The sequence below is a fragment of the Temnothorax longispinosus genome, chromosome 9, assembly GCF_030848805.1.
Source record: "Temnothorax longispinosus isolate EJ_2023e chromosome 9, Tlon_JGU_v1, whole genome shotgun sequence".
In the NCBI taxonomy this organism is placed as follows: Eukaryota; Metazoa; Arthropoda; class Insecta; order Hymenoptera; family Formicidae; genus Temnothorax; species Temnothorax longispinosus.
The window spans coordinates 17,711,424-17,724,996 of record NC_092366.1 but is presented as its reverse complement, the minus strand read 5'-3'; the positions used below and the strand labels follow the sequence as shown (position 1 = coordinate 17,724,996).

The 13,573-nt window shown below is 35.2% G+C and overlaps 1 protein-coding gene across 15 annotated transcripts in view; it reads left to right on the top strand.

Annotated features, from left to right (window-relative positions):
* Para (sodium voltage-gated channel paralytic) overlaps window positions 1-13,573 on the top strand; it is a 48,908-nt gene that overhangs the window by 25,824 nt on the left and 9,511 nt on the right. For 10 of the 15 annotated variants that reach the window (XM_071789470.1, XM_071789471.1, XM_071789469.1 and 7 more), the window contains 6 exons: window positions 1,914-2,036; window positions 5,596-5,718; window positions 5,843-6,037; window positions 6,114-6,359; window positions 11,508-11,778; window positions 13,113-13,417. In XM_071789470.1, the coding sequence (XP_071645571.1) occupies window positions 1,914-2,036; window positions 5,596-5,718; window positions 5,843-6,037; window positions 6,114-6,359; window positions 11,508-11,778; window positions 13,113-13,417 (1,263 nt within the window). The remainder of the gene's footprint in view (window positions 1-1,913; window positions 2,037-5,595; window positions 5,719-5,842; window positions 6,038-6,113; window positions 6,360-11,507; window positions 11,779-13,112; window positions 13,418-13,573) is intronic. The other 5 variants (XM_071789473.1, XM_071789472.1, XM_071789474.1 and 2 more) reach the window with 1 other exon arrangement.

Sequence of the window (13,573 nt, the reverse complement as noted above, 5' to 3'; positions counted from 1 at the left end):
AACTTCTCTTTACAAAAACCGACTTTTATCAAACATATTTGTTTATATTTTTGTAATTTTCTAAAAGTTATATTTTTAAAACATTTCTTTTCTCTCCAATCTAAAAATTCTCGCATAAAAGCAACTAGAAAAGAAGTAATTCTGTTTATTAATATTGAATGCGGAGTCAAAGCGAAAATCAGCGATTCGTTAAAACCAGCTGGATCTATTTCGGTTCGATCGACTGTGGATTCAACGATTTAGATAGAGTACGATATCGATCCGTTGGACGCGGTACGAAGCTTCGGCTTTTGAAATATCCGTTGTGGTAAATGGGAACGAGATGAAAAACGAATCTTAAGAGGCTAAGCGTGAAGAACAGCTACGGCGAGGGTAGCTTGTATTACGGTGTATTATGGTGTACTATGGTGTGCTTATACCGATGTGCAGAGATACACTGGCGTCTCTACTTGGTGTCTGCACTGATACCTGGAGTCATTGTCGTATATTACTAGCTAAAGTCGCCTATGTACGCCTTTTTTAACAGTCTTTTGATACCATGATCGTTGTGCAAAGTACCGAATATCTATACATGATATATATATACATATATATTATATAAATATGCTTTTTGTGTAGTGTAAAAACTTCCTCGTACGTATGTGTGTGTGTGTGTGGGTGTGCGCGCGTGTGATGTTACGTGCATCTACACGCGCAATATGTAATATGTTTATCAAGATCTTTCTTAGAGCGTCGCGACGTCTCATCACGAATATATTTTTCCTTTCGTTGACAAATAATTGAGACGTGAGCTAATTTCCTCGTCTTAATTGATATAATCTTGATTATGGTATGACGTATATCTTTCGCGTATAAATTAAATTAAATTGGGACTCGTGTGATGCGTCGCGATCGCAAGTATGACAAACCTTTTCGTCTGTTTCAGGATGCAGCCGATAGTACTTGCTCGTATAACGATAATCCCTACCGAGCTGTTTGTCGTTCTATCTATCTCTGTTTCTGATTGCGTGTGTGTGTGTCTATATATGACTACATATGTATCGTAGTCTCTCCACGTACACATGTAAAAATATATATGCACATACACACAGTTATGTATATCTCCTGATTATTGTTAATTGCTATGTGTCGTACCTGGAATCTATTGCCTCTATCTCCCTTGTTTATATAATTGTCGTATTAATGTAATGTGTCTTCTACTCTGTAAGTACCGTTACCGAAATCTTTTCTACGACTCTCGAATCTAACAAATCATTTTAGTTTACGTTAATTATTATCTAGAGGTTTCAGATTTTTATAGATATATTTCATAATAATTTAAATATTGCTATCAAATATTGCTTTGATTATCGGTGCTTTCTAAACGCATATATTATTTAAATTTTGCTATCTAAAAATTATTCTTGAATTAATTTTTACGTAAACTTTCAAAACTGCCTATCCAAAATAATTTCCTTGTCAATATCAGACGCTTGAACATCGGGAAATGAGATGTAAAAGTGCAAGAGAAGATTGTTTTCGCAAAATTGCATTAATTGTCTATTGAGCAACCGATACGCTCCCTCTTTTTGCACGAATCCTCGGAAGTGACGGTACTTATAGAAGAGTAATACAATAATGTACATATGAGTATATACATATATATATCTATAGATAGAGAAATATCGAGGCTCTCCACAGATCGACAGCCCCTCGAATTTCGTCTTTGTACAGATATCCAAATGTCTTAATCCGTCGAGGAGTTGAAGGAACGCAGTAATACGTCGATCTCGCCTGTCTTTGATTTCCTTCCCTCTCCTCTTTCTTCGTCCCGACCTTATTCCAACGTCCGTGAATCGTCGGAATTGATCAAGTCTATCCCTCACACATCTGTCTACCTTTCGCTGTGATTCGCTCTCGTTTCTCGCTCGCAGGTATCGCTCATTAACTTCGTAGCGTCGCTCTGTGGCGCTGGCGGGATTCAAGCCTTCAAAACTATGCGGACCCTAAGGGCCCTAAGGCCGCTCAGGGCGATGTCTAGAATGCAGGGGATGCGGGTATGTAGCCCACCGTCTCAGCAGACCTTGTTGCTTGCTCTACGTCTGCCGTGGAGAAGACGGCAGAATCGATCCCCCTATGTTTAATCCCTTCAATACCGGGGAGTATAACAGTGTTTCCTAATTTTATAATTCTCTTTTGAAAATTGATCATCTTTTATATCGAGGGGATGCAGGAAGAACGTTTCTTTATACAAATATCTGCTTATAATCGTCATAAACGAATTTTATTTTACTTGAGCTTATTTATTTTAAGTATAAAATATATAGCAAACTATTACATCATAGAAAAGTTATTAAATATTATGGAAAAGATACAATTTTTTTTTTAATATGGAATAATTGTAGAAAATATACCCTAGTAGAGTTAATATTAAATTATGATTTTTTATTTAAAATTGATACGCAATTTTGAAATAATCATTTGATTTATGTTTTTTGCAAAATTTAAAAATAAAATTTAGAAACATGTTACATTTCATACGAATTAAGGGAAAATTTATAACATCATGTTCTTGAATATATTGAAAAAAGTTGTTAATCAAATCTATGTAATTTTTTTTCTCATGATGCGTTACCTCAGCTCATCAAACTATCGACTATTACGAATGGATCTTTATCTATAATCGTTTCTAAATTATTAGATTATATTGCCATCATTTTTTTCTCTCATATAAACGATATCGATATGTACACATTATCTGATTCAATTCTCGCACTAGGAACAATTCCCAGATTATATGGACTCGAAAATCATCATCGTTTCCCTTTTTCTCCCACGAAATTCGACCGACTACGTTTATCAAGAGCCTGCATCGTTGTCAATTAACATTTTAGTGTAGATCGAGAAAAAAAATCTATTATCTCCATATTTCTTAATATATATGAACTAAATATTAATTGATTCTTCAAATATGTGTTACTGTATTTAATTCTAATTCTATTTTTGAATGTTTCTTCGTGTATGATTTATATAGAATCGATACTTTTATAAATAATTGTATATATAATGCAAATGCAAATGTATAAGGTATCCTATCAAGAGATTATCTTGGTAGAATGTAAGCTTTTATGTAAAAAATTATTTCATATAAAAACTGTTACAATTCAAAGATATATAAATCTGACATTTGGCGATATTGACTCTTGAAAAACAAGATCGGTAGTCTGGAATCGACAGAAACTCAATATTATATCTCTTCCTGTTGCACGGGAACATGCTAAAATAGAGGCAGTCGCGAATGCACGGCAGAGCTTAGAAATGCGAATGCGTGAAGCAGCGCGTAGATAATTCGTCCATAATTGATCAACACTACACTAATCGAAAAGACACGCACCATATAGAAACACGCGCTTATTTCATCTGTACATTGTCATTGATACACGAGTTGTACCATCTTATCTTCGCGAGAAAATGTCTATACGTAAGATATTTAGAAAAGTGCATTTGAACGCGAAGATCGAAGTGGAGCATCGCGTATATCCGACATTGTAAATCACGAGCTTAATAATAGTGCGTGTGATAGTCTTATACGGATAGTCTTCTAGAAGCTCGACATACATACACACACAAAACTACTAGCCACATAAATCTCTATTCATATCGCATTTAGGATTAAATAACCGAATTTTGGAATATATTTATCCGATACACACATGTATATCGTACATTGTAAATTAATGTTATTTCTGTCATGAACAGTAAAATTTACGGTCGAATGTGCGATATGAGTACACAATGGGATACTTGACTCATCTCTCGTAACGTGTAGTGAAGGCTCACGACTTTGTAATAATCGCGACGAATACGAATCTCCTCAGATACTCCTTCATACTTATATATCACATACTCGCAACACAAGGTCGCTGAGACACTGGGTTGTAGTAATTACTGTCATGCCCACGCCCTGACACTTCTTCTACTTTACAGTAGCTCGCTGCAAACCGCTCCTCGGAGCGCTCAGTATTTTATTTCTTACATTTTGCTTTTGCACGAGACCACGAAGGTAGCAGGATCGATTGTTTCTGAATTTACAAGATTTATATGTTTCCCAGGACCTCTAATTCGTATTCGTGCGTAAATAGAAAAGAGAAACTGTTTCATAAATAATTCGCGTTTTGCGAAAGTAATTCTGGGAAACATATTAATCACGCGGATCGCGTAAGTTATCTAGAATTCTAAGTTACTCCTCTTCATTTTCAAATATTATATACCGAATGTCCTGAGAGAGGAGAAAAAGCACTAAATTAAAAAAAAAAAGAAAAAAGAGGCTAGATTCCTAATAGAAATTTTTTATCCAAGATATTTAGTGGTTATGGATCGTCCTGTTCTCGTCATTAAATTAGTAATTATTCCTCGAAATTAAAAAGATAAGGTCTTTTTATCGAATAATGTATAAGCTGCATAATTTGGCTTGCTTATTAATGTATGCTTATTAATATATGCCTAAATGAGAGCCCGCGCTACTCGTATACATACTTTTTGTGGGATATTCTGTATATAAATTGCTTAGACGTAGCATTTGCAACTGGATTGCTTAGTAGACGTGAAGTCCGAATGCTTGCTTGTTTGCTTTCGTCAGTGCTTTTCGTTCGTGCTGCAACTTGCGCTTGCTTTACATGTTGAGCTTGCCTATGGCTACTTTCTTTAGTACACCTGAGTATGAAATTTGTAGATATAAAATTACACGATGCGCGTATCATCACTGATCCATGATCAATCAAAGTCATAATAACATTTAATCAATTATATTAGTTGTAACTTCCCACTTAAATTACATACACACTAATGAAATATATATTTAAACTACTGCTTATATAATGCGTATATAATTCGTGCATTATTAAAGTAAGAAAATTATTTAATAACAAATGTTATTTTTCAGTGTGATAAGAATCTTTTAGTGTGTATGTAAATCGAGAACCGGAAAATATTCCTCTATATTCAAATTTTAATTTATTTGTAGACATTTGCTTATAATAATAATCATACGTTATATTTTAATTCGAACGATCAGGACTACTTGCTCAAAAGCGCTTGTAGACCCAAAGTATTACGCACAAAATTAAGCTAATGCACAGAAGAACGCAACGTATAAATAAATATTATTCGTGATTACACAAATTTTTATTATTCTGTTTGCAATTATTAAATAAATATGTATATTATATAAGCAATATTAAATTTCGAGCGAATATTATTTTATGAGAAAATTTTTATATGTATCTAGTAAGGAAATCGCGTTATTCGTTTAAGTATTAATAGAATAATATTTTATTTCTAAATTTATTTAAAAATTTAAAATTATGGACACTTTTTAAAAATTATAAATCTCTTTAGACTGAGCCTATACATATAATTTTTCTACCAGAAATATAAGACAGTTATATCAGATTTATTTTTATGGGATAAATAAGTTTTCGCGTTTTTAGTCCTAACACGAGCACATTATGCGTATAGCGCGTGACACAATCGCATATATAAACGCATAGACGCAGAAATTCTTAGCGAAATGTTACGAGTCTGATATCGCGTCTAATCAAATTTCGTCTCTCATAGGTAGTCGTCAATGCCTTGGTCCAAGCCATTCCATCCATCTTCAACGTATTGCTGGTATGCCTTATTTTCTGGCTTATATTCGCTATCATGGGGGTGCAGCTGTTCGCTGGCAAATATTTTAAGGTAAACATATTTTTTAAAAATATGCGAATAGAAATTGATAATTGATTTTTCAGAAGATAAGTACTTATTATTCTTTCCAAAAAAGTAAAACACATCGTATTGTACAATTTTATTTCCGTAACAGTGTGTCGACGCGAACAAGACGACACTCAGCTACGAGATAATACCGGATCGTAACGCTTGCAATACCGAGAATTACACGTGGGAAAATTCACCGATGAATTTCGACCACGTCGGGAAAGCGTATCTGTGCCTATTTCAAGTGGCGACTTTCAAAGGATGGATCCAAATCATGAACGACGCGATCGACTCTAGAGAGGTGAGTACGGCGGCCCTACAATTCCTACTTTTTATCGTAACGTACATATCGTAACACGTCATTTAATCGTTTACAGCTCAATAAACAACCGATTCGCGAGACGAACATTTACATGTATTTCTATTTCGTATTTTTCATTATATTTGGATCGTTTTTTACTCTCAACCTGTTTATCGGAGTTATCATCGACAACTTTAACGAGCAAAAGAAGAAAGCCGGCGGATCCCTCGAGATGTTCATGACGGAAGATCAGAAGAAATATTACAATGCCATGAAAAAAATGGGCAATAAGAAGCCTCTAAAAGCCATTCCTCGTCCGAGGGTAAGTTATACAAATAATAAAGATAATATACCATATATAACAAGGCACATTTTTCTCTTTTATGCCAAGTCTCTTACATCTTTTAAAACATCTTAATATAAATGTGTGTCACAACATTATATCGATCACTTATTCAAATATCGAATTTTGAGTTTGAATCATCGGCAATGTGAAAGTGATCAAGACCAATTATTCATATCTAATTATTTCCCTAACATTTTTTCTACTAAAACATGTTGATAAACTTACAATAATTTAGTTAATTTAGGTAAATAAATTTCCCACCCGAAAAAATAACTCATAATTAATTATATATAAAATCTGTATTTGTTTTTGCTAAATAATAATATCAGGAGCTTCTATAACGCATATAGAAATTGTACTCACGTAAATTTTGCTGGATAATTTATACAGAAAAATATTTATTGGATTTCACATCTCACTTGACTTTGTTTCAAGTGATATAAAGTCAATTTGTCAATACATATGAATGGGCTATGAAAAATTAAGATAAAATTGAAAAATATTAGAAAATTAAATGGAGATAATAATCGTTATGGCGTATTTTTTATTAAGTAAAGAGATATATAACCATCAAATATTTCATGTCTTTCACTTAAAATGACATGCGCATATTAAAAAATTTCCAAGCATTGTCTTTTTGCATCATTTTATATAATATTTAACCCTGAAAAAATATAGGCGAAAGAGATCAGGATTCATGCTTCTCAAATTCATATCTCAGATTTTAATTTACAAAAAATTTAGGAAAGAAACAAAGGAAAGGAAATCGAGAATCTAACTTATTCAGAGAATTAACAATTTCTTATCTTAAAAATTTATTTGACTATACAAAGATATTTAATCGCGTCAAGTATCGCGTGATGATAATGCTAGATTTTACTTTACTTTACTAAATATTTAGTAGAGAAGACAATTTTTAATTTGAAAAAGATTATTCTATTATTCTTTATTTTTTCTTAATAAATACATTTCTGTTATTTTAAATCTGTTTTTATTTATATTTGCGTGTTTGAATGTTCTATAAATTTTACAAGATTTGTGTATTTTTTGTAAAACTCTTTCATAATGCATAAAATGTACAAGTTTACCGATCAGTGCTGCATAGATAATAAGATCTGCTTCATCAGTTCCGTATATGTGCATTTTTGCACGCATAAAACTGTCCAATAATTTAACGGCCAGTTATTACATACTACACATAGTGCAGGGTTAAATATTTACATTAATTTATCCTAGCCCATTCATTTTAAGGCAATGAATCTATGACATATTAAATTTATCTATATTTTAATTAACATCAGTTTTTAATTTCTGTTTTAGATGTTACAGTAGATAATGAAACATACATATACATCCAAGCACACAATTATCAAACTTTTATTAAAATAGAAAATAAAATATAAAATTCATTATCATTATCAATATTAATATATAAAAATTTGCCATGAGAAAAAAATTGAGAAAACATTCTAAATTCTTTGGTTATTTCCAGATATTTTTATGCATAAATCTGGTAATTTTCATAAATTCATTGCCACAAGATAAAAAAAATGATTTAGCACTCACCGACACACGATGCGCAGCAGCGGAGTTGTAGTACAGAAGTTCATCTGTAAAATGCAAATATATCCAAATTATAGAACTTCCGAAATAATTAATATTTCAAAAAATTAATATTTCAAAAAATAATGATTTCGTGGATTAAATTCGTTCGTCAGTAAAATATTTCAGAAAATCATTAATCGCCGAAAAATCTTTTTAAATACAGACTAAAAATTTAATTTAAAAAATCAAATTTGTAATTCTTTACAAATAATTCAAACGATTACGAATGTTAAAAAAAGTTTTCATATCTATTTACTTATAAAAAAGTCTCTCTTGACATAAAAAAAATATTTTCTATTATTTTACAAAACGATAGATAAAATGCGCCATTCGGTCGTCGCGTCACGTAGCTGATTAATTTCGTAAGAATAATAAATGATAAATAAATGTTACATTACTCACCTCAGGATTGCTCCGCCGTCGCCCGATGCCTCCCAAGCCTCCTCCTCCTCTCAGCTTCTGTCAACGTGTTCTCCTTCCTTTCGACACGACACACAGGGCGCGAGTTCTACTATGCGTGATCGCGAATAAGTCAATCACGATAATCGCGCGACACTTTACACGACACTCCCGACGCTAATCGCGCACGACACGCACTTTGTTACTTTGTTTCGACGGGGTTCTGACGGCGAGAATAACGCGAGACGAAAACAATAGCGCGGAATTAAGACCCGCACGGCACCCGCAATGCCTCGCAAATTAACGTAATGGTGTGTCCCAAACGGCAAGTTGCAGTTGTTGATCTGTAAAATATAAAATATCCAAATTATAGAACGCTCGAAATAATATATAATATATATAATTAATATTTAAGTTAAATATAAAACAAACTTTCGGAATTATTACGCGAACCCCCCCCCCCCCCCATATAATTTAAAATAACTTAAAAATCTTGTAATTTTTAAAGAGACATCAAAAGAAGGATTAATCCCGAAAAAATATATAAAAATGATAAATTACTCACCTCGTGGTCGCTGCGCCGTTGCCCGATGCCTCCTAGGCCTCCTCCTCCTCTCAGATTCCGGTATTGCGGATTCCGGTCACACGATAATTACGACCGCGCGAACTCTAATCACGATAATCGCGTGATACTTACACGGCACCGGCACTCCCGACGCTAATCGCGCGTGACGCGCACTTTTACTTGTTACATTCTGACGGCGAGAATAACGCGAGAGCGAGAAGAGAACAATAGCGCGGGAACTAGACAAGAGAACAAGAGAACTACGATCCACTCGGCAGTCTCGGCTCGCGGCACCCGCAACGTCTCGCGAATCAACGTAATGGCGTACCCCAAACGGCAAAACGAATTCGAAGATCGCACGGCCAACTTCAGGCGCCACTAGCCGCGGCGACGATACACCTGCTGCACGCCAAATTTTTCGCGCCTTGAATGATACGTAGCGCACGATCGCATTTCAGCCATTTCAGGACGATTACTTACTTCGCTTATGTATTATAATTATAACATGAGTGAATAAACTCGCGACTTCAAATCTGAAACGAATATCCGTGACGGTTGACGCCGACCGCGACGCTGCTTTGTCGGTTGCTCGCGTGACCGAATTCGAATGAATAAATCTCGCGAGATACGCGGTGTGACGAAACTACCGATACATATTACGAGCTTACCGATACGTAGTTAATAAATATTAGATACAGGATTAATCAAAGTTACGTTTACTGATTAAATGCGTCGCGTCGTGTCGTCGCTCGACTCTGAGACGTAGCTCCATTACGTAGCTGTGGCGATTCGTGAATGATCGATCGATAAGTTCGAAAGTGAAGTTGGCAACTTTGGGGTATCGCACGTCGCCCACGTCGCGAGTCACTTAATGGCGAATCGAAACGCGATCAATCGTCCAAAAAATATGCGAACGAAATTCACGAATTCACGGGCGATATGTTCTGAACGCACAAATCTTAACACGCGCATTAGTAATAAATAATCGATGTATCACGTATCGCGGCTTTTCATTATCTCGTCTCGATTCGTATACATATATCCCCGTGCTATCTCTTGATAGGCAAATTATATTCAAAGCGACGTAAAATTCAACGTACGATGCGAAACGTATTCGACTCGAAACATCGTTACAGAAATAACTATCGCTATCGCCCGCAAGTATTACTACGAAACGATGATAATTTACTATTCCCGTCCGCCGTCGCCTCGATACTTGCTCCAAATGAACGAATCGCGCGAATATCTCCTTCGATAACAAATACCAAGCCGTCACGTCGGCTGGATATGCGTCAGCGTTCTCGTTAATCGTAGGAATTACATGATCGCGCGATTGATATTATATATTCTTTAAGCATTTGTAGAGAATCGCGTTTGGAGCTTCGTACCTACCGTGGTCGCGTTTCGAGAAATAATGTGACGTACGCGGGTCGCGGGACGCCAACGACGCCGCTACGCCGCTACGCCGCTACCCGCCTGCTCGAGTGTTGGAGCGCGAATGCGAGCGCCGAGCGCTCCGGCCTTGCGTAGGCACGGCGCGGCGCGGGTAGGGGCGGCGTACCCCGACGTAAACAAATTCGAAGGTCGCGAGCCGATGTCGACGGTTGACGCTACGAAATCTCCAACTTTATAAAAACGTTATAAAATGAAATATACCATGTACCATGTACCGAATATTTTATTCTTTGCGTTTCACATTACTTTTCGACGAATTGACCATTAGATTATCGAGACGTATTTCGCGCTTCGTTTTGTAAACTCGTTAACATCATCCGACTAAAATTAGTATTATCCAATGATTAATTCCGCACGATGAGAGCGTTTTGAAAACTTAATGGATTTGTTACTTGAATTCTGATATGGATATACTTTGCAATTTGATGTATGTTGATAGTAAAATTTAACTCCGCGCGCGTCCGCGAATTGTTTAATCCCTTTTTAACTAAAAACTTTGGACGCGGTTGGTTTTAACTATCGTTTTACTATGGTTTAACTATGGTTTTAACTATATCGTTCAAAAAGAATTACTACATTTAATATTTATTCAAAGAATATCTATCGATATTACTTTAATCTAAATTTTTAAATCCTGAGATCTGATATAAGCAAGAGTGAAATTTTAGATTTCAATAATTCAAGAACGAAATCAAATTCTCCGTAAAACGTAGCGAGCGACGTTTAATTTATGTGCGACAGTTAAAAATTTATTGTAAATAATTAATTTGTCGATTGAGAGATTCTGTTCTCTATATAGTCTATAATATAATAAATTTAATGATAAATTTAAACGAGCAGCAAAATAAAATGCAGCAAATAAAATCACCCTTGTACTGTAAATATAAAATAATATATTTTAAGTGCGAACTTTATGCGCGACATTATTAATTATTTCGATATATATACATAATAGAATAAAGTAATAAGAAAATATTTTTCTATCAAGTTAAACGCTTAACTACTTCGCTTACAATATCTCTGTTAAACGGTTAACGTCGTGTAAGAAAAATTTCGAGTCACGTATAAATCGGCATAATGGATTTTTCGACTGTTCGCAGTGGCGGCCACAGGGAATAGTGTTTGAAATAGTGACGGACAAAAAGTTCGATATGATAATCATGCTGTTCATCGGGCTGAACATGCTCACGATGACAATGGACCATTATCAGCAGAGCGCAACGTTCAGCAACGTTCTGGATTATCTCAACATGATATTCATTGTGATATTCACCAGCGAGTGTCTCATGAAGATCTTCGCTCTTCGCTACCACTATTTCAAGGAGCCATGGAACCTCTTTGATTTTGTTGTTGTTATATTGTCAATATTAGGTAATGTAACGTAATGGTTGCTTTAGTCGTATGACCCGAGCGAAACGAGAGCGAAATGTGAAAAAGTGGCGGGCCTGTTAGCTTCCCTTCTCGCTGCTCGATAACGATATATCTCTTCGCCTCTTTAGTACACTTTTTAGACCAGTATATCTCACGAGCGAGAACAAATCGGCATGCCACGCTGTCTTGTTTCTCCGCTATACTTTTTTATGCACGCAGAATCTCTTTTCTCGATCAAGCGGACAGGTCTAACGTTTCGCTCGTGTCTCAACGACTGATGGATATCATTACGTTACGTAGCCTTACATTGATGTTGAATTTATTTCCCACCGTGTCAAACCTGTCCTGTCACAACCTTATTCGTGGCCTACCAAGATGTTGTTTGGTGTCCAGAGTCGAATTGCCGTGCTCAGCGTTACTTCGTGTTGTAACTTAAATGAGAATTGCATTAAAAGTGGTACAATGTAGAATTTTTTTCAGAATTAACGATTATAGTTAATATCGAAGAAACTGAAATCAGAATAAATAACTATCGTGACGTGACGCTTTGCATGAGCCATTCGGCACATTAATCGATGTTGCAACAATTATTAAATCAAAGTGTGTCGGGTAAGATCGGGTCTGTATAAAATAGATTTTAGGATTTTTCGCTTCTTATCAGAATATATAGATCGATTTATAGAACATCTCTACTTTCAAATGACACAGTAGTGAGAGAAATTTTTAATATCTTTAAATTTATCTTTCATAAAGCACCGCATAATTTTAATTAGATTATATATGATAGAAAGAGCTTATATATTTCAATTATTTTCGCTTTCTATGATTTTGTGAAATTTCCAGCCGAAAGAATCTAGTATCCATGTTCTTAGAACGCGCATGAATCTTTTAATAATCTATTTTCCAAGCATTATAACACACACATTTTCTTGGAGTGAATAACACAGAGTGTCAAATATGAACGTTTGTATCTCGCGGGAGAATTTATATATTCTTTTTATTGAAAAGAAAGATATGACTTTCACATATGATTTTTCGTATGATGCAAATAGCTTGAAAGAAAAAGAAATTTTTATAGAAACGTTTATTTCAAGTCCTATCTTTCGGAATCGCACCCTCTACTAGTCACACTAGTTAACAATAGTTACATAATTAGATGATCCAGACGCATGATCTCGAACCCGTTAGCTCAACGATGCACGAGAATTTCATGAATTATGGATGAATTATATCATTAATGCACCATAAGTGATATCACCCTCGCTTTGTCCTTGATGTTAATTTGAGCTCGAAGGACCTCGAGTTTGCTGAAATGTAAATTTTTATTCCGACAGGTCTGGTGCTCAGCGACATTATCGAGAAATATTTCGTGTCGCCGACTTTGCTTCGTGTAGTGAGAGTGGCAAAAGTCGGTCGTGTGCTTCGACTCGTGAAAGGTGCCAAGGGTATCCGAACCCTTCTCTTCGCCCTGGCGATGTCGTTGCCAGCCCTCTTCAACATTTGCCTACTGCTGTTTTTGGTGATGTTTATCTTCGCGATATTCGGCATGTCTTTCTTCATGCACGTCAAAGACAAGAGCGGACTGGACGACGTGTACAATTTCAAGACATTCGGGCAGTCAATGATACTGCTATTTCAGGTAACTAAGCTATATCAATCTTAATTTTTCGCTTTTATAGAAATGTTATATGTTTACTATTACTTTACTACTGCTATTACTTTATATCATATCTTGAATTATATTTCTTTACGGCTTTTGTAAAATCTTAATGATGAAAATCATATGTTACGTTGA